Source organism: Abramis brama (genome assembly GCF_963993115.1).
Source record: "Abramis brama genome assembly, chromosome: 6".
Lineage (NCBI taxonomy): Eukaryota > Metazoa > Chordata > Actinopteri > Cypriniformes > Leuciscidae > Abramis > Abramis brama.
The window spans coordinates 27,449,141-27,468,022 of record NC_139968.1 but is presented as its reverse complement, the minus strand read 5'-3'; the positions used below and the strand labels follow the sequence as shown (position 1 = coordinate 27,468,022).

Sequence of the window (18,882 nt, the reverse complement as noted above, 5' to 3'; positions counted from 1 at the left end):
GGGGGTGTTGTATAATATCAAGAGAATGCAATTACCTGCCTACTTGTTTATTGTAGATGCCTTTTTATTACACATATTTAGCCAATGTATTGGATATAATGCATTGCATTCAATGTTGTTGTTTATTTTGTTTGTAAAAGATGGCTTATATTGTTTTGGCATAGATGTACAGTAATTGGCTATGTATGTATATGTGACTGTGCCAACCCATGTTGAGAGGAGCAGAAAAGTGCGATTATGTGTGTGCGCTAGAGGACTCCTAGAACTGTAAATGAACTCAGCCATCTTAGTTGAGTTTACTGGAGTTCAAGGACATGAAGAGGTGGACCGCTTGCACCTGCCTGGAGAAGGATCTGGGAAACTTTGAAGGAGTGCCAACCTAACGCCTGTTGTAAACAACAGGAGTATAAAAGACTGATGAACTGACTGCCTCTTGGGATACTGATATGCCAGTGCCTTTATATTTTTGTTTATTATAAAAAGAAAAGTAACCAATAAAAATAAATTTAATTGATTACAAAATGTGCCTACTGAGACTTAGATTTATGATGCTGGAAGACTTTTAATGAGAACATACCACAGAGGAGTCTTCTGACCAAATAGTAAGTACCTTTTGAATGCTTATGGTTTAGGTCAGATTAGACTTTCTTTACCTTACCTGAGAATAATAAATAAATAGGTAAAAGGTGTAGAGTAAAGTACACACCATAAAACATCAGAAAAATTAACCTCTTTCTCCAGTTTTGCATCTTTTCATCAACACTGTTCCTGATTTTACTTGTGTGTTTTCTTACAGAAACGCTAGGAAGATGATGACATAGTATACTCAAGTGTTATGACCTAAGAAGCAAAATTACTTTTTTTTTTTCACTAAAATTACTAGAGCAGTGTTTCTCAACTAGAAGCTCATGACCCAAATATTGTTCAGATGGAAGCAATGCTGCATGCAAATATAAAAATACTTCTAACCTTACTGTAATCATAGATACTGCAAGGGAAACAGTTAGGAAGAAAACCCTGTCATATTCAGCCAATTTAATGTTAATAATAAATATGCAGCTCACTGTAATTGTCACGGGGACACACAGGAAAGTAGGTAGATCCAGTATGGCAGTAGTGGTTAATTAAAGCGTAATCCAAAATCGTAGTCATCCAGGCAGGGGTCAAAGTCCATATAATCAATCCAAACACAAATGAACAAGAAACAAAACGAGAACAGACTAGAAACAGACCTCAGAAGTGTGGTGACAATACAACGACTCCGTGATATGGACTGAAACAGACAGGGTATTTATACACAGAAACTAAACAATGTAAGGGGAAACAGCTGCGTGCAATGATGAGTGATGAGAACAGACAAAGGATCGTGGGAAATGCAGTTCCAGAATGAATGGTGACAGTAAGGAAGAGAGACCTCTAGTGGACACCCGGGGAAACACAAACCAGACACTGTGACAACCCCCCAGCGGACAGTTGATGATCCCTCAGGTGGCCACGGCGGAGACGACCCCTCGGGTGGCCACGGAACAGGCACCTGCTCAGGAACAGGCACCGGCTCAGGAACAGACACCGGCTCAGGAACAGGGACAGACACAGGGTCAGGAACAGACACAGGTTCGACGGCGGCCATCTTGTCAGGGGACAAGTCTTTTCAGGTAGTATAACTGCGCAGCGCTTCTGTGTTGTACGTCACACGCTGGTCACACGTAGGCTCACTATTGGCCGACGCTGGTCATGTGTGTGATGCGTGTGACGTACAACACAGAAGCGCTGTGCAGTTATACTACCTGAAAAGACTCGAGGCCCAGAGAGAAGGAAATGAATAGTGGAATAAAGTTGTTATTTTTGTTGTTTTTTTTGCGCACAAAAAGTATTCTCGTCGCTTTATAAACTTAAGATTGAGCCACTGTAGTCACTTGGACTATATTAACGATGTCTTTAATGTATTTTCTGGGCCAGCAAGTTATAATGTCTTAGAAGCCTATGGAGGAGTGAAACAGTTCTCAGATTTAATAAAAAAAAATCTTAATTTGTGTTCCGAAGGTCTTACGGGGTTGGAAAGGTAAACAAAATATAAAGCTTGTAATAAATGTATTCTTTCTATGGCTTCCAGATTTCTACAATTAAATTACAATTACATTTTTAGTGGCTTGTATCAGTGATATGTATACCCAATAAAGCTGTCTTAAATGAAGATGTTATGGCAAGAAGGAGGCGGGAACCGGCGACAATCAACAATTTTAATAAAAAATATACAAATACAAAAACGAAAGTAAAGACAAAAACAAAACATCAAATAAAATTTTGTTGATCTCATGTTGATCTCGGTCTTGAAGAGGAACTCTGTTCACTGTAATAACTTGGAATGTTTCATTGTCCTGTCACTTGTTGTGTCTGGTTTGGGCAGATTTATATAGAAGAGATAGATTTGATTGCTTAGTTTTATTGTTTGGTGAGGACACAGTGTCAGATTTGAATGTGATGGATCCGAAGATGAATTCAGACATGATTTCATGATTTCAAACATTTGTTTTTTGTATGATTGAGTAGAGAAGATGAATGACTGAAACTCTTCCCGCACGGAGGGCAGTGATATGGTTTCTCTCCAGTGTGAATCCTCTCGTGTGATTTCAGAGATCCTGAGTCAATGAAACTCTTGTCACAGTGTGAACACTTATAAGGTTTTTCTCCAGTGTGGATCCTCTCATGTTTTTTCAGATATTGTGAAGTTGTGAATCTCTTGTCACAGTGTGAACACTTGTAAGGTTTTTCTCCAGTGTGAGTTCTTTGGTGCAGCTTCAGTTCAGCATCTCTAATAAAAGTCTTCCCACAATCAAAGCACATGTGATTCTTCACACCATTGTGTCTTTTCTGGTGTAAATTTAAAGTACTCATCTGACTAAAACTATATCCACACAAAGAGCACGTGTAAGGCTTCTCCTGTGTGTGAATTTTCATGTGGTCCTTCAGAGCATCTGTCCTAAAAAATTTTTTACTGCATTGATCACAGGTAAACGGTCTTTCTCCGGAGTGACAGCGCATGTGTCTTTTAAAACTGCATGATTTTCTGAAACTCTTCCCACACTGATTACATGTGTGCGGCCTCTCTCCAGTGTGGATTGTCATGTGTTCCTTAAGGGATCCTTTCATTCTGAAACTAATCCCACACTGATCACATATGTGCGGCTTCTCTCCAGTGTGGATTGTCATGTGTTCATTAAGGCTTGCTTTTAATGTGAAACTAATCCCACACTGATCACATTTGTGCGGCTTCTCTCCAGTGTGAATTCTCATGTGATTATTAAGGCTTCCTTTTAATGTGTAACTCTTCCCACACTGATCACATGTGTGCAGATTCTCTCCAGTGTGGATTTTCATGTGATCCCTAAGGCTTCCTTTAAATATGTAACTCTTTCCACACTGATCACATGTGTTCGGCTTCTCTCCAGAGTGGATTTTCATGTGTACATTAAGGTTTGCTTTTCGTGTGAAACTCTTTCCACACTGAGGGCAAGTGAAAGATTTTTTGGCTCTTCTTTTCAATAAATTACTTTCAGTCTGTGAGCGACTCAAATACTTTTCACCAGTTTTGACATGATGATGTTTCTCCTCCGCTTCACTCAGTTCTTCCCTCTCCCCATTGTCTTCCATCAGGTCTAAAATGAAAGTAAGGAAAGGTTAATTTTCAGTAAAACAAAAAAAAATGTAAAGGGAAAGACATAAAGGTGATGTAATATCAGAAAGAATATAACTGCTATAAAATTATTATTTTGATGCATTTATGTAAGAGATTGGCCAATAAATGCCATAATCAATATATTTTTATTTTTTTCAGATAGTCTATTTAAGCTTTTTTCTTAATCTGACATCCATCTCCAAATCGCTCGTAGGGTCACAGTGATCCTGGAGACTATCAGCATCTCACGCAATAGGCTGGAAAACACACTGGATTGATTCACACTAGTGAAGAAATGTTTCTGTAATGAAAATTTCATATAACGATTATAGTGACCAAAATTATCACGATCATCACGATTATCAATATTATCACGGCTTTGTTCAAATGAGATGAAAATGTTCTAAAAGAACAGATACGCACTGAAAACATTTCAACAAGTTTTATATTTGGAAATCAACAAACAAAAAATATAATTAGCAGCTCTATGCACTTTTTTTTAAAGTATACACATTAAATTATATGACATTGTTATTAGCAGCGCATTATAACACACCGCACATCTCTTCTATCACCGCGGACGCACTCTCTCGTTTCATTAAAATGCTATTATAAATGAGGTTTGTGGATAATTCAGCAGCAAATGTTGTTATAGTGGGAAAAAAGATAGATAGGACAGCGCAAGAAAGACCATTAATAATCTTAATTTTCATTGCGCAAAAGTATTAAGGCTCGAATACAGAGCGGCAAAGTGCATCCCGTGTGCAGAATGATGCGCTCGAAGCAACATTGAGTCACATCGCACAGCACTTTCGCATTGAAAAGTTCAGAAAACAAGGGGAAGAGATATTGATGCTTAGTGTATAAAATCTATGGAACAGTTTATTAAGCCTTTTCTTTTAAAAGTTTTAAAATTCAGTTACTGTGCGCATGAAGAGCAATTCTATACCATATTCAGCTATATTGATATGGCAACTAGTAAATACACTAAGTTTCATCATGCTGGCATGTGTGGAATTATTTAAAACAAGTGTGTTACAACTAGCCCCGCGTTAGGTTGTGCCCCGCTCTTCCCCTTTTATGTAAAACCTCAGACCTTTTTCTACAAATAAAGTATAATATAGAGAACATTGATCTCGGAGTGAGTTTCCTCGTGTTACTGTCGTAACCAAACGTGACGCACTGTTTGAATGCTGAATGGAGAATGACTGAGGACAGAGATACATTTCCATTAACTTTAACATTGTCTTTTTTCACCATTACTCACTGTGGAACCATTTAAGGCCACCTTATGTGTTTTTTTTTTTTTTTTTTTTTTTTTTTATTGGGAAGGGATAGCCTAGAAATCTAGACGCACCCTAGCGGCAGCAAAATGTATTTCGCAGCCAAGTGGGTCTAGCAACTCTCAATAGACCTTCTAGCTGCAAAAACCTAAATTGGGTCAGGCCAATCACGTCGTGTATAGAGTAGGCGGGGGCGGGCTTAACATATGACGACAGAGTTGCGCCGGCTGCCACTTGAAAACAAAGAATGACGGCTGCTGGAGAACAACGGTCTTTCGAAACGGCTTTGGCCGCGACTCTGGAGGACTTGGAGTTAAGTTTTTCTTTGAGAAAAGAGCAAAGAACGGCACTTAAGTCATTCTTTAAAAAAGGAAGATGTGTTCGTCGTTTTGCCGGCCAGACATAGGCGTAATTTGCGGGTGGGACGGGTGGGACATGTCCCCACCACTATTTTCTAAGGTCGATATTGTCCCCACCACTTTTGAACAGGGTTCCCACACCTTGGTTAACTTCAAATTCAAGGACCTTTCAAGGACTTTCCAGGTCCAAAACCCTCAAATTCAAGGACTTAATGTGGGGACACATTTGTTGTGTCCAACAACAAACGTTGAGGTACCATGGTACTTTCATGCGCCTGCAGGCACGTGCACACATAGACATCAAAGGGGGCTTGAGCACCTGCCCTTTTTATTCCTGGAGAGAAAGTGCCCTTTTTTCTGGGGTGCTTTTTTTTTTTTTTTGAAAAATAATATATATTCCTGTTTGCGCACAGCTTCCCTGTCAAACAAATATATTTATTGAAGAATAGTATATCTAAATATCAGGTCAGGAATTCTGAAGCGCTCCCTCTCTCTCTCCCGATTAAAACCCGATTGTATTGCTTCCGCTAAAGAAAATAGTACGCTCTGTCTCTACGGTTAGAATCCGGTGAGTCCATAGCAACGCTCTGTTTTTCATGGCAACGGTCTGTTATACCAGAGATGACGGGCTCTGGTTATACTCCGCACAGCGGTCTGTTATCAAGAAATAACAGACCGCATTCTACATTGGAATTCAACCAAGCCATGTAATAAAATAAGTTAGTAAAAAAATAAGCATATATCACCACTAGGTGATATGCTTTAGTTATTTTGTTTATCCTATTTACCTGCATTGCCCTGTCAATTAGATGCAAATGTGCGCATTTTAACTAGTTGACGCCTAATTTGCATACAGAACGTCCCCAGTTAATGACTTAATTACATCAATTCCCCCTGAAATTTAGAAATCTAAATGGGTGAATTTAGAAGAAATCTACAGATGCAAACAGATACACTCTAAAAAATGTAGTAAATCTGAGTAACTGCATCTGGTACATTAATAAAAAAAAAAAACTGAGTAGAAATAAGTTAACATTAAACATTAAAAATAACAATATTTATAAATTAACTTTTTATTTATGAGTAATTTAACTTTTTTTATTTCCTCTAAACCTTTATAAAATAGTATTCCATACAACCACAAATACATACATGACATTGGCTTTTATTGAATTTTTACTCAATTATTTTGGTAAGTTTAATTCAAACAATCAAGTAAGATTTTCAGAGATTTTATTAAGTTAATAAAGTTAAATATTTCTGTAATATTTACTAAGCCACAGAATATTTTTAAGAGTGTAGTAGGTTTAAAAACTCCATCTAAATGTGGATTTTGAAGGTTTTATTTGATGATGATGATACATTGAGTCCTCCCTCAAATGTGAAACTAAGTCCATGTCAGTCACCATCAGTTATTGTGTGTGTGTGTGTGTGTGTGTACATGCATAGCAATAATAATATAAATGTATTTGATTAAAACATTAAGGCAATTCAGTATTCTGATGCTTGGTTGTGTGAAGATAAAAAGTTATTTTGCTTGTGAAACAAAAAGTATTTAAACAATTAATAAATATATACTTGAAACTAGTAGCATAGAAAATGTTTTCAAAACATGCACATTGTGGAATGGTTTCCTTTGCTGCTCTATAAATCAAGTGAATACTAAGGAGACCATGGTTTCTGTGTGAACTGATTATTTTGTAGACACCTTTTGAAAATGAAACAATTGCGTGAGTTTGAGGAAGATAAAATTAATTAACTTTTTAAATTAATTTTTTAAAAAGGAAGTCAGAGTTGCGTTAATATATACTTTTTTATTTAAAAAACAAAAAAAAAAACAAAAAACGTAATAATGAGAAGTGCCCTTTATTTCACTTTGAGCCCCTGCCCCTCAAAATGTCTGTGCACGTCCCTGTGCGCCTGTGAACGTCATGGCAACGTACAACACAAAGTACCCTATCTCATGCGGAAAAACTTAACGTATCCAGGGTTTTTCCTGGCTCAAAATAAGGCGGAGGTGGTAAAATCCTAATAATGTATTTTAATAATAAGATAATTAAATTAGTATTATTTGTAGATCATCATATAGCCTAATGTGTTTCCCACATTATTTTTGTGGGTGGAGCCTGGTACCTCTAGGGGGGTGCGGGGGCATGCCCCGCCGCTAAGAATTTTTTTTACATTTTAAAGATAAATTCATTAATCTGGTGCAGTTTGAGTCACCCGAATGCACTGTTTAAAATAGATAATACACCCGCAAACCGCCCATATACTTTGATTTAGATATCTGCATCTGATCATCACATTACAATTATTCAAATTCTCAGTGTTAAGCATGATAATATGGTAACATATCACACTAAGGTAGGCTGATTAAAAATTAACATTTATTTAAAATAAAAGTTTTTCTTTTGGCAAAATTACATTTCCTTAATAGCCTAAACAGAGGCTTTACTCCCTTCAAACTTAAATTGTCAAAGTTTCATTACATCACTGTTTGAAAACACTAAGTTTTTGTACCTTTTATAAAGGGCATTTCACCTAATTCACCTAATTTTATTAAATGTATGCTCCATCTTTCATTTCAAATTCTTAAATTTGATCAATATATTCAATTAAAATAATAAGACACTATGCTGTTTCCAATCAAATTAAATAATTTACATTGAAAAATTATAAGTGTATTAAATTAGATTATTTAAAATATTTTTGAATATACAAATAAGGAATGTTGAAAAGAATGATACTTTATGGAACTAAACCGCCAGTAGGAGGCGGCAGGCGACCGTCTTAATGAGCGAGTCATTGAGTCATTCATTCAAACGATTCGAACAAACGGCTGATTTATTCAGAATGAGGCAGTTTATGAATGGGTAACTGAATCTTTGACTCAACCGATTCGCTCAAAACGCTGAATCATTCAGTATCATTCAGTATAGCAAGTGTTGCTGTGAGATGCGCGATGGTTCTGCTGTGATCTTTGTTTGGAACTATTTTCGCTGCTGAAACAGAACAAAAACAGTCATTGCGTTCAAAATGTAAGTGACTTAATTTTAACTATTTGTTTATTGAACTGTTATGAAATCAGTCTCGGTTTCAATCTTGATGGCTCTCTGGTCATGTGTAGCCTAGGCTATACAAAATATTGTTTCTTAACTATAGTGTTATAAATAACTGCGCAAGCCTCAACAGCGCAACATTGTTACCATCAGTACATTATAGGCCTATATTATTATCAACTATAGGCTATCAATCGCCACTTACATTAAATGAAATAAAACAGAATTAGTTATTTTGTATTTTTATACTAAAAATTGTTTTAATCAGGGCATTTGTCTGGTTGGGCAAGTAGTAGGCCTACAATTCTCTCTCACTTAAAAAAAAAAGATTCCTACAATTCTCTCTCCCCTTCAAAAAAAGAAAAAAATACACGTGTCCCGGACACAGTCTATGGTCCCGGACAAGCGTTATTGTCGAGCCCTGATATGTTTTCCTTGATTGGTTTTCCCTGAAGAGAATTACGGTGTTGAAAACGAAAGTAAACGTTCACGTTCACGCGCGTTCATTGCATTTTACCGTGATGAGAGTTCCGTGTCTTTATTAAACTCAACACATTATAATGATTTATCTGTCATCCACCCTCGATTAATTGGAATGGAATGTTTGTATTACTTGGCCCGCCCGACCCGCGATTAGCCGCGATCCGCGCAGCACTATACAGTTTGAGAATAGACACAAGTGGTAACAACAACAGAACCATTACGGTGGAAAAAGTGTATCTGACCATCAAAATAAATTCAAGCACTTTCAAGGACCTGTCTCTATGTATGTTTATTTTCAAAAACTTTCCAGGGCCTTGAAAACATTTTTTCAGATTCACAAACTTTCAAGGATTTCAAGGACCCGTGGGAACCCTGTTTGAAACATCTCGGCGGCACGACTGTACCAATACAAATAAACAAAACATCTCCAGTTAACTAGCAGAGCATTCATTTAGTTCGTTTTTTAAATAAGAGGCGATCTAGCGCTGAAATGTGTTGTTTTTTAAATCAACTGATCAAAGTGCTCGTTGCCGGCGCGGATACTGTGTTTGTTTCTGGCTCGCACACAGCCTTTCCTCGGATGCCCGCTTCAATCCGTTGTGGAGAGACTCTCTATTCGTTCCGGTGAAATTAGAAAACAAAAAGCACAAAAAAGTGTCCCTGCTGATATACAACCACTGAAAAACCTAATCGGTTTTGATGAAAAAAAAAAAAAAAAACTATATGAGTGCGGATTAGAACTCAGAACCTCTGACACGCTTGGCAAAAGTTCTACTCCTGGACCACTTAAATACACGCTTAAATCAGTCGGATCAACATATAATAGGCCTCATTGAACGACCATTTAAACCCAATCAATGTATTATTTAAATCGATTGCTGGACATCGTAATGTTATATCTGTTTTATGATTAAGCATTGTGTTACATAGATATGGTCACTTCCTGTGGAACTTTAACCAGGCATAACTCGGGAGCCAAACCAACTTAAGGCTCCAGACTCCCGGTGTGGGGGCCCCACTAGGAGACCCCCCGAAACCCCAGAGTCTGGAGTCCCAACTCGGCTTGGCTCCCGAGATACTCCCGGTCAAACTTCCAACTTTGACCAGGCATAACTCGGGAGCCAGGCCGCCTTAAGGCTCCAGACTCCCGGTGTGGGGGGCTTACTAGGAGGCCCCCCTAAGCCCAGAGTACGGAGCCCCAACTCAGCTTGGCTCCCGAGATACTCCCGGTCAAACTTCCAGCATGACTCCAGCTACAACTCCAGTCAAGCCGACTTAAGTCTCCAGAGACCACCGGCCACTAACACCTACCATTCTCACCCAGGGCTCTAATCAAACATTAGCAAAAGGAATTTTTTAATACTTCCCTGTCACTGAATAAATATATTGATGTTTTACTTCTTTAAAATAAAAATAAAAAATATATTTTGTGAATCAATGCTTATGTGGGCTTATTTGGAACCAATTCAAAGTATCAATTAAGCCCATGCCAGAGTTCTGACTTTATTCCTAAATTATCTTCATTTTATAATCTAAAATGTAGGCTACATCAACTAATTAATACATTTTCAAGTGAGAGATAAATCTTGTCAATATCTATGAAAAAAACCTAGACTTAGATTTTGGTGGGCTTAAAAGGTACACTTACCCAGTTTGGCAAATTTACTTTCTGAATGAGCTTTCTAGAATGCTGTACAGGTAATAGGGCTGGGCAAAAGTGCGCTGTTTCAGGTGCGTTGTCGACATTAATGCCACCTTAAAAAGTCAGAGGTATGGAAGCATTTTAGATTTCGCAAGCAAGACAATGACGATAGTGTGGACAAGAACAAACCTATATGTGTGATTTGTAATGCTGAGGTGAAATGCTGTAATAATACTACAAATCTGCGGAACCATTTCATGAGACCTCACCCAGATGTGCAGGATCCAACACCCCCACACCCACACACATCCGAAGATTTCAAATGCATTCACAAGCAAAATTCCTCACAATTAACCTCGTGCACAAAAGATTTGCTAAGATATAAGGCCATACAGCGTAGTCGAAAACGCCGGATTTCGTTATATGTTGAATGTGCTGGAGCCTTGTTATTTTATTCCTAGTCGCAAACGGATAAGCGAAGAGATTATCCCAAGACTGTACAATGAAGTGAAGCGAAACATTATCCTGTCCCTACTAGTGTTGTCACGGTACCAAATTTTCAGTATTCGGTACCAATACCAGTGAAAATCCACGGTTCTCTGTACCAATTTCGGTACCAAAGGGCTAGAAATTAATAAATTATTTACTGATACTTCCTCGTCATCATGGAGAGCGCAGTTCGAACCGTTTCAAAAATAGTCGATCTCCGAATGCGAATGAACTTAATCTGAATTTTAGTATTGTTTTATATGAGGATCCTTTTTCAAATACAAGGTCAATATTGATTTTCACTAACGACAAAACAAATTATCCGTGAATTTATATGGAACTAATCTTTAAAAGCTTTCCATCTTTACTCTCCTCATGTAACGTTGCATTCGGAGATCGACAAGTTTCTCCTTTCCACAAGCGCTTGCTCTCCCGTGGTGTTTGTCGTTGCTATGCAACCATGAACATATGCGTGCCTGGAAAAACGAGCGCGTCGCTTCTATTATGAGCGCGCTTGCCGCGCGCCTACATTTGGAATAACAAATCTGCACGTGCAAAAAACGCGCTATGTGAACGGCCACTTATGGCAACAGACATTAGCCTAATCCAAAATATTTCCATATGTGTCTCTTTCCTCCTTTTTTACAGCCACCACATAAGCACCGCCGGTCGCCATGTCTCAGCGTTTTAATAAAGAGGACGCGCAACTGCATGCGCTCAGTGCATGTGTGCATGCATGCGCATCAAGGAACCGGGTTTGAACGGGTCCTCGGTACCACCGGTACTTAAGAAAACTTGGTACCATGACGTTTACATTTTTTTAGTACCGACTTGGTACCGAAGTACCGGGTCTTTTGACAACACTAGTCCCTACAGTCAGCGGACAGAGTGGCCCTCACTTGCGATGGTTGGACGTCAAGACATCAAGACACCTATGTCACAATTACCTGCCACTATTTAGACGACTGGGTTCTCATATCAAATGTGTTGCAGACCAGAGCTATGCAGGCTAGTCACACAGGGGCAAATATATGTGCATTGCTTTCAGATGCGTTGGAAGGAAGAGTGTGGGCTTACAAAGAAAGACCCGATCATTGTGACCGATAACGCTACCAATATGATGCGTGCCATGGAGATGATGGATGGTGCTCCTCCATATTGGCTGCTTTGCTCACACAATAAATCTGGCATCGCAAACTGCGCTGAAACTTCTGGCCATCTCTTGGTTGCTAGGTCAAGTAAAGCGCATAGTGGCATTCTTTCAAAGGAGCACTAACGCTAACAAAGTTTACAAAGAAAAACAGATGATACTGAACTTGCCCTGTCGCAAACTTAAAATTGACGTGGTTGCCTTCTGCCAGTATGGCAGATTTACTGTACTTTGAGCCTAATGTTAGTCCAATGTTAAGGGGTGGGGGAAAAAAATCGATTCTTAGATGCATCGCAATGCGGATGTGTACGATTTGGAATCGATTCACAAATGTAAAAAAAAAAACGATTTTCTAAAAAAAAAACGTAATATTGACGGAACGCAAAAGGCGGAACTCTAAAGTGGACGTGCAGTGCGCTGAAGAGGGTGGATTGGAATCCACTGTTGCTTCAATGTATATGTAATGAGTGATTATAATCAAGGTATTAATCAATATTTTTCCTTCTAAATATCAAATGAGTTGAATGACTTCTCTGGAGATTTTACTTTGTTATAGAAGTTACCAGTGTGATTACTGAAATGTTCTTTACATGTGTTCTTCACTGGAAAAAAGGCCTCTCCAAAAATAAGCAAAAAAAAATTAATACAAGATATTTTTGCTTGTAATAAGCAAAAAAATCTGCCAATGGAACAAGTGAAAATTCTCTTGGTAAGATTTCTTGAAATAAGACATTATATTTAAGCCTTACAAGATATGAGTGATCTTGAAATTAGCTGGGAAAACTCATTTTTAGCTATATTTTACTAGTATTTGTCATGTTTTGTGTCTCATAATAAGCTTGTCATGCTCAAAAATAGTATTTTCCCCTCAAAAGTAGCATTTTTTTTTTTTCGGTCATCCTGTTTGTTTCAAGTGTATTTAACTAATTTTTAGTTCTATAATTGTTACACTGTTCTAGATTTAAGTCACCACCAACTTGAAATAAGATTGGAAACTGGCATTTTGAGACAAAATGTCTTGAAGTTAGCATTCCTGACTCGTATTAGGCAGTGCTCTTTTGCCATAATAAGCCATAATTTACCATCCTGTCATTATCTCAAGTGTATTTACCTTATTGTAAGCTCAACAAAAATAATACTGTTCTATATTCAAGACATTTTACCTACTAGATTCAAGACATTAACTACTGTTTACTAGACAGAAAAAGTGAAAAATAGACTTGCATTTAACCATTGTTTTTATTTAAACAGCAAAAAGTCCCAGAGGACTGCATAAAAGGGAAACAGCTTCATTTTTCTCAACATTTTGGCTCACAGTATGGAACTGCAATATGAAAACATAGTAGAACATTTTATAGATTATAAATGTAAGATCCCTTAACCCTACTCCACCTAAACATAGCCATTTTTATAGACAATATTAAAAGGATAAAAAGTAATGGACATGTGTAACGTTAGGGAAATGGCAGTTTTATTAACAATATAGCATTAAATGATAGTTTGAGCCACTAATCCTACCCCTAAACCTAACCATTTCTTAAAACTACTGTACGTAAGGTTAGGCTACAATTATAAAGAAAGACAACAGACATAACGTTACAAGTTTAATCACAATAATTTATTTAGTGAGAAAATGTCAAAACCGGTACCAAAAGTCGTTCACATGACGATGTGTCGCAGTCCTCTCTGGCAGTGCAGTATAATAGTTTTGTAACGTTATAGAGCAGAATTTAAATTCTTAATCCATGAAAATGTTAATCCGGTTTCGGTTCGCTGTTCGCTCTGTAAAGGCGCGCGCGCTTCTCTGTTTCAAATGTAGAACACAAACTTAAACACGGCATGTTGCAATCTGTGACGAAGCATCAGAGCCAATGAGCGTTTGATATCGGTGCCGTAAAACATGTCGTAACGCTTCAGGCGCAATTTTTGAATTTGAATTCAATCGAGCGCGGGATGCTGGGATTTGACGTTAACGGTCTCTGCTGAGAGAAATGATGAAGATCGCTGGATAAAGGGCTGAATTTGGATCTGTTTCTTGCAAACAACACATGGATTCTAAAGATTTGGATTACACCAATCTAATAAAATGGATGTCTTTTGTGAATTTATGTTGTGTTTTTTTGTGTCTCACGCGGTAAATAAACCAAATATTACAAAATGGTTAAACGATAAAAAAGGTATTTTTAAGGTTTTAAAGTGTATTCTTGTTTAACACCATGTAGGCTATTAATCCTCCTAAACGAGATTGCAGCAGAAGCACGAACAGAGCTGTTATTATTTATGAGTAACGTTAAACTATTAATAAATGTGACTGAAAATTTAATTAATAAGACAATTGAATGCAATAGAGTAAAAACATTAATGCCACGATTTTAAGTTAAATAGGAATATGTACAAATTTGTACGTCGGTAAAGCTGTTTATACGTAAATAAATTAAGTTTTTTTTGCTGTCTATATGTAAATATTATACATACTCACTGTACTGCATTGTGAGTTGTGAGTTTGGCATGTTGACCTACAGTTTTCAATAAAGCAGATTTGTTGTCTCAATTCAAGTCAAGTCTATTTCTTGAAATAAGACGATTCATCTTTTACAATTAACACAGCAGCTTAAAAACCTTATGACATGTCAAAAAAGCTTGTTTCATCTGAGATATGGCTCAAAACAAGATATTTTCAAGACAGATTCACTTAACAAGATATTCAAGATGCACTGTCTAAAAACAAGCTCCTTTATCTCACTTAAATCTTGGTCTTTAGGCAATTTTGTCTTATATTAAGTGTGATGAGATATTTTGACTAGTAATTAGAAAAATATACTTGGCAAGATTTTGAGTTTTTGCAGTGTTTAATGTCTGTATTTGATATTTGAATGCAGTAACAGTGCTTGCCTATTTATCCCGGCTTCCAGAAATTAAATAGGGACTTGTTTTGTGTTTGTCTTCAACGTGTTCAAACAAATAGGGGTCATTGAAGCCAATAGTTTAAGGGACCATATCTTTGTTAAAGCCTTACTTAGACTAAAATGTAGCTCTCCTTGAGAAAGAACGCATATAGCCTAGTATTGACTGAGTTGTTGTTCGAGACATGCTGGCACCCAGCAACCCAAATCTGAGACCTGGAAGGTCACGACGTGCCTGACTTCAGGGTCCGAGTGTCAGCTGCATAATCTATGGAGATATGCTTCAATCTATCTGTATATGTGTGGAAAATTACTATGTTTATCTATTTCTTAGCCAATCAGAATCATTCAAACTGTAAGCAATGACGTAGCTTAGACCTTGGGAATGGTATAACTGCTGTGATCTTAGCAACTGTAAGCGGGTCGGCCTACAAACTCCTGTGTGAGTCTGTAAGCTGACTTCTGCTGATGAAACTGCAAACTATCTTCAGTAAAACTTTTCTTCAATTTTTTATAATTCTGACTCCGGGTCTTCTTTCAAACATCTGGTCCTTGGGTCCTAAACTGTTAACCCCTAACAGCTCGGACAATCTGTGGCGTGCACATAACAGAGACGCATGATGGCCGAGCACCCTCTTCGTTAAAAGCTAACATATGGAAATTTGGCAATTTCATTGTGACCTATTTAGTATTTTTTGTATGTGAGCTGCTTTCTGTATTGTTTAGTTTTCACATCAATATACTGTAAACCGATCTGTGCTACGTACGTTATACTGCCCTCCACAGTCACAGTATGTATCAGTGCAATGCCAGTCACAAAGGTACATTTTGACTGAGCTCTCAGCTGATGTTCATTCACTTTTTTTGTACAAGCTGTTTTTGATTGGGGTATACAGCAAACATTTCAAGTCATAACTCTTTATTATTTAGTTGTGTATAAGAGCGGCTTTGTGTATGTTACTAATTATTCAGAATATGCGCAAGTCCACAACCATTGTGTTTGTATGAGAGCTGCTGGTATATAATTCTATATTTTTGAATGAAAAATGTTTGTGATTTTGCTACAGCAAAATGTTTTTTTGTCTGAAGAATTATATTGCTCATTGGAAATAACAAGAGGATGTTGGTTAGAAGTCTATTATTAAATGCTAGAGATTCTGAATATAATGAAGTTTGTATTAATTTACTGTATGCTGCTAGTACAGGCACACATTTATTTTCCTGTTGGTTCTTTGCAATGTTGGGGCATATGCTGGCAAATGTAACCTTACAGTTGACTTGCCAAATCACTTCCATTTGTTTTATTAGTAAAATGAATATAGGAAGTATTGGAAGTAAATTCTTTATGGGTCATCATAAATACTTTGCTTTAAAAGTACCAAGTATTCACACACACACAAAAAAAAGATACATTGATAATCGTTACCCTCTGAATCGTAATCGAATCGATCGTGAGGTGCCTAGAGATTTCCCACCCCTAGTTAGTTCACCCAAAAATAAAAATTCTGTCATAATTTATGAATGCATTCATCATTGGGTTGTGCCGATAGACGACAGTATCGTGTATCGACGATAGTCAGAGATATCACTGATGGCAGATGCCTTTGACGATATCAATGCAATAATTGGCTCGTTTTCCCATTGATGTATTAAATTATTATTATTTTTATTATAAAGCTAGTATTGTTATTAAATTAATATTAGGAACTAAATTAATTTACCTTGCCTAAATTCATAACGAATTCATGCCTAAATTCTCTAGAAAATGTTTTTAAAACAGAATTTAAAAAAAACTACATCCCACATCAAAATTTAATTGCAAGGTGATCCATTCACAAATTATCAAGAGTGCTTGTTTTAACATTGGAAGATATCCATAGACATTTATTAAAGACATTTAATTATATTATTTTAATCTCCAATATGTTATTTAACAGTTGAGATAGTACTTTAATGCTTCGCTAACCAGCAGAACACAATAGCCGGGTTTAAATCCCAGTTGTGCAGGCGGGGCATGTTGTCACACTGCGTTACAATGTGCCCCTATTAGAAATATGCTATTATATTCTATACTTTTATTAATTCTATTGAGAAAACATGAGAAAAAATGTGAATAAAGACTGAGAGTCAATTTTCAGAAATTTCTAATTATTTATTTGTTTTGACTATGTTGTATAGCGTCACAGTTAACAGACATCACAGGGGGGTTAAATTACCGAATATGTAAGTTGAAGATAATTCGTAACTCTGAAACAACATCACCTCTTATTGATTCGAATTGCATCGCTATTTTGACCATCTATTACAAATACCGCTAACCACGAGGACCCATGCTCACTATGTAACGTTACTCAGCCGCACTGAACTCATGACAAACTATTAATAAAGTGAAAAGAACCACCTTCAACACATACAGCCCATTAGTATTACGTATACCAGTGTTCATACTCAAAGTGTGTAATGTGCATTTTGTTTCAGTTACCTGAAAAGAATTATTATATAGTTTGGATAGAATGCTGATGCTTCCAGTTGCTGTATTTCTTCTTCTTCTTCATCATCTGGTGTTTTATGGCAGTTTGGCAAACCAACGAAAAATGTGCATTACTGCCACCTACTGATCTGGAGTGTGGAGTATGCATAGATTTGGAAGAGAGAGAGAGAGAGTAGAGAGAAACATACTGCTCATACTGTACCACACTACAAACGATAGAAACATGTGTCTCACATTCCTTTGTAATATCTACTGAGGATCAATGAAAATCAAATTTTTCCATTACACTGTGAAATGTATGCTTTTTTTTTTTGTAACTAAGTCAAATGTATTTTCGAATTGATAATTTTATTGAAATGTCTTTATAAGGTATAGGAAACAAATTTTAAATGATCATTTCATGATCATAGGCCTATTTGTAAAGTAAACAATCACCATTCAGGACACTTTGTTATACAGCATCATGGATGATATAAAATCTGCAGCACAGGTATTAAAGGTGCCCTAGAATGTGAAATTGAATTTATCTTGGCATAGTCAAATAACAAGAGTTCAGTACATGGACATGACATACAGTGAGTCTCAAACACCATAGTTTTCTCTTTCTTATTTAAATCTCGTTTTTGAAAAACACCCCTGAAAAACAGGCGAATCTCCACATAACACCAACTGTGACGCAACAGTTGGGATCATTAATATGTACGCCTCTAAAAATTTGCATATGCCAGCCCATGCTCAGTGCCAGGCGGAACTGCGCAGCCGAATCATCAGAAGTTCTGCAGGTGAAGAAACAAGCGAGGATCATAGGGAAAATGGCAGATCTATCTATAATCTATCTATAATCGGATACCGCTACAGTTTAATTCGAAGAAAGTTGCTCTGCCCATTTCACCACGGACTGTTTTTCTAACCTGGAACAATATCAAGCAGCCAGGCTTCTCTCGGCGTCTCAAACGGACGAAGGGGGCAATTTCAACTAACGTTATATTCCCGCAAGCGGTAAGAAGTGATTTTATTAACGATAATTTACACTGTGTTATCTAGATCCAGCGCGATATTTTTTTTTTTCCTCGAGAGACATCGTGGCTTGCAAACGAGCGAACGAAGCATGGCAGTTGCTCAGTTTGGATGTAACTACAAATGAACACAAAAATATTTTTTTAGCTCCTTCATCCGAGCCTCTGAAGAACCAGTGGGTTATGTGAATTTCTGATGTGTAATTGTTCAAGTTCAGACAGATAATCTTTCTCTCAAAGTCGTTCAACACTGTTTATGCATCAGTAAATCGCATTGCAGTGATAAGATCTTCATTCACGCGATCAACAGGCTGTCATCTGCTCAATGCTG

At 37.2% G+C, this 18,882-nt stretch overlaps 1 protein-coding gene across 1 annotated transcript; it reads right to left on the bottom strand.

Annotated features, from left to right (window-relative positions):
* Positions 1–2,226: 2,226 nt before the first annotated feature.
* On the bottom strand, positions 2,227–17,641 carry LOC311085650 (uncharacterized protein). Its single transcript, XM_084118212.1, has 2 exons — positions 17,527–17,641; positions 2,227–3,656 (listed from the first exon to the last, which is right to left on the bottom strand). Exon 2 carries the CDS (start codon positions 3,649–3,651, stop codon positions 2,512–2,514), a length of 1,140 nt encoding a protein of 379 aa, XP_083974338.1. The 5' UTR covers positions 3,652–3,656; positions 17,527–17,641; the 3' UTR covers positions 2,227–2,511.
* Positions 17,642–18,882: the final 1,241 nt, after the last annotated feature.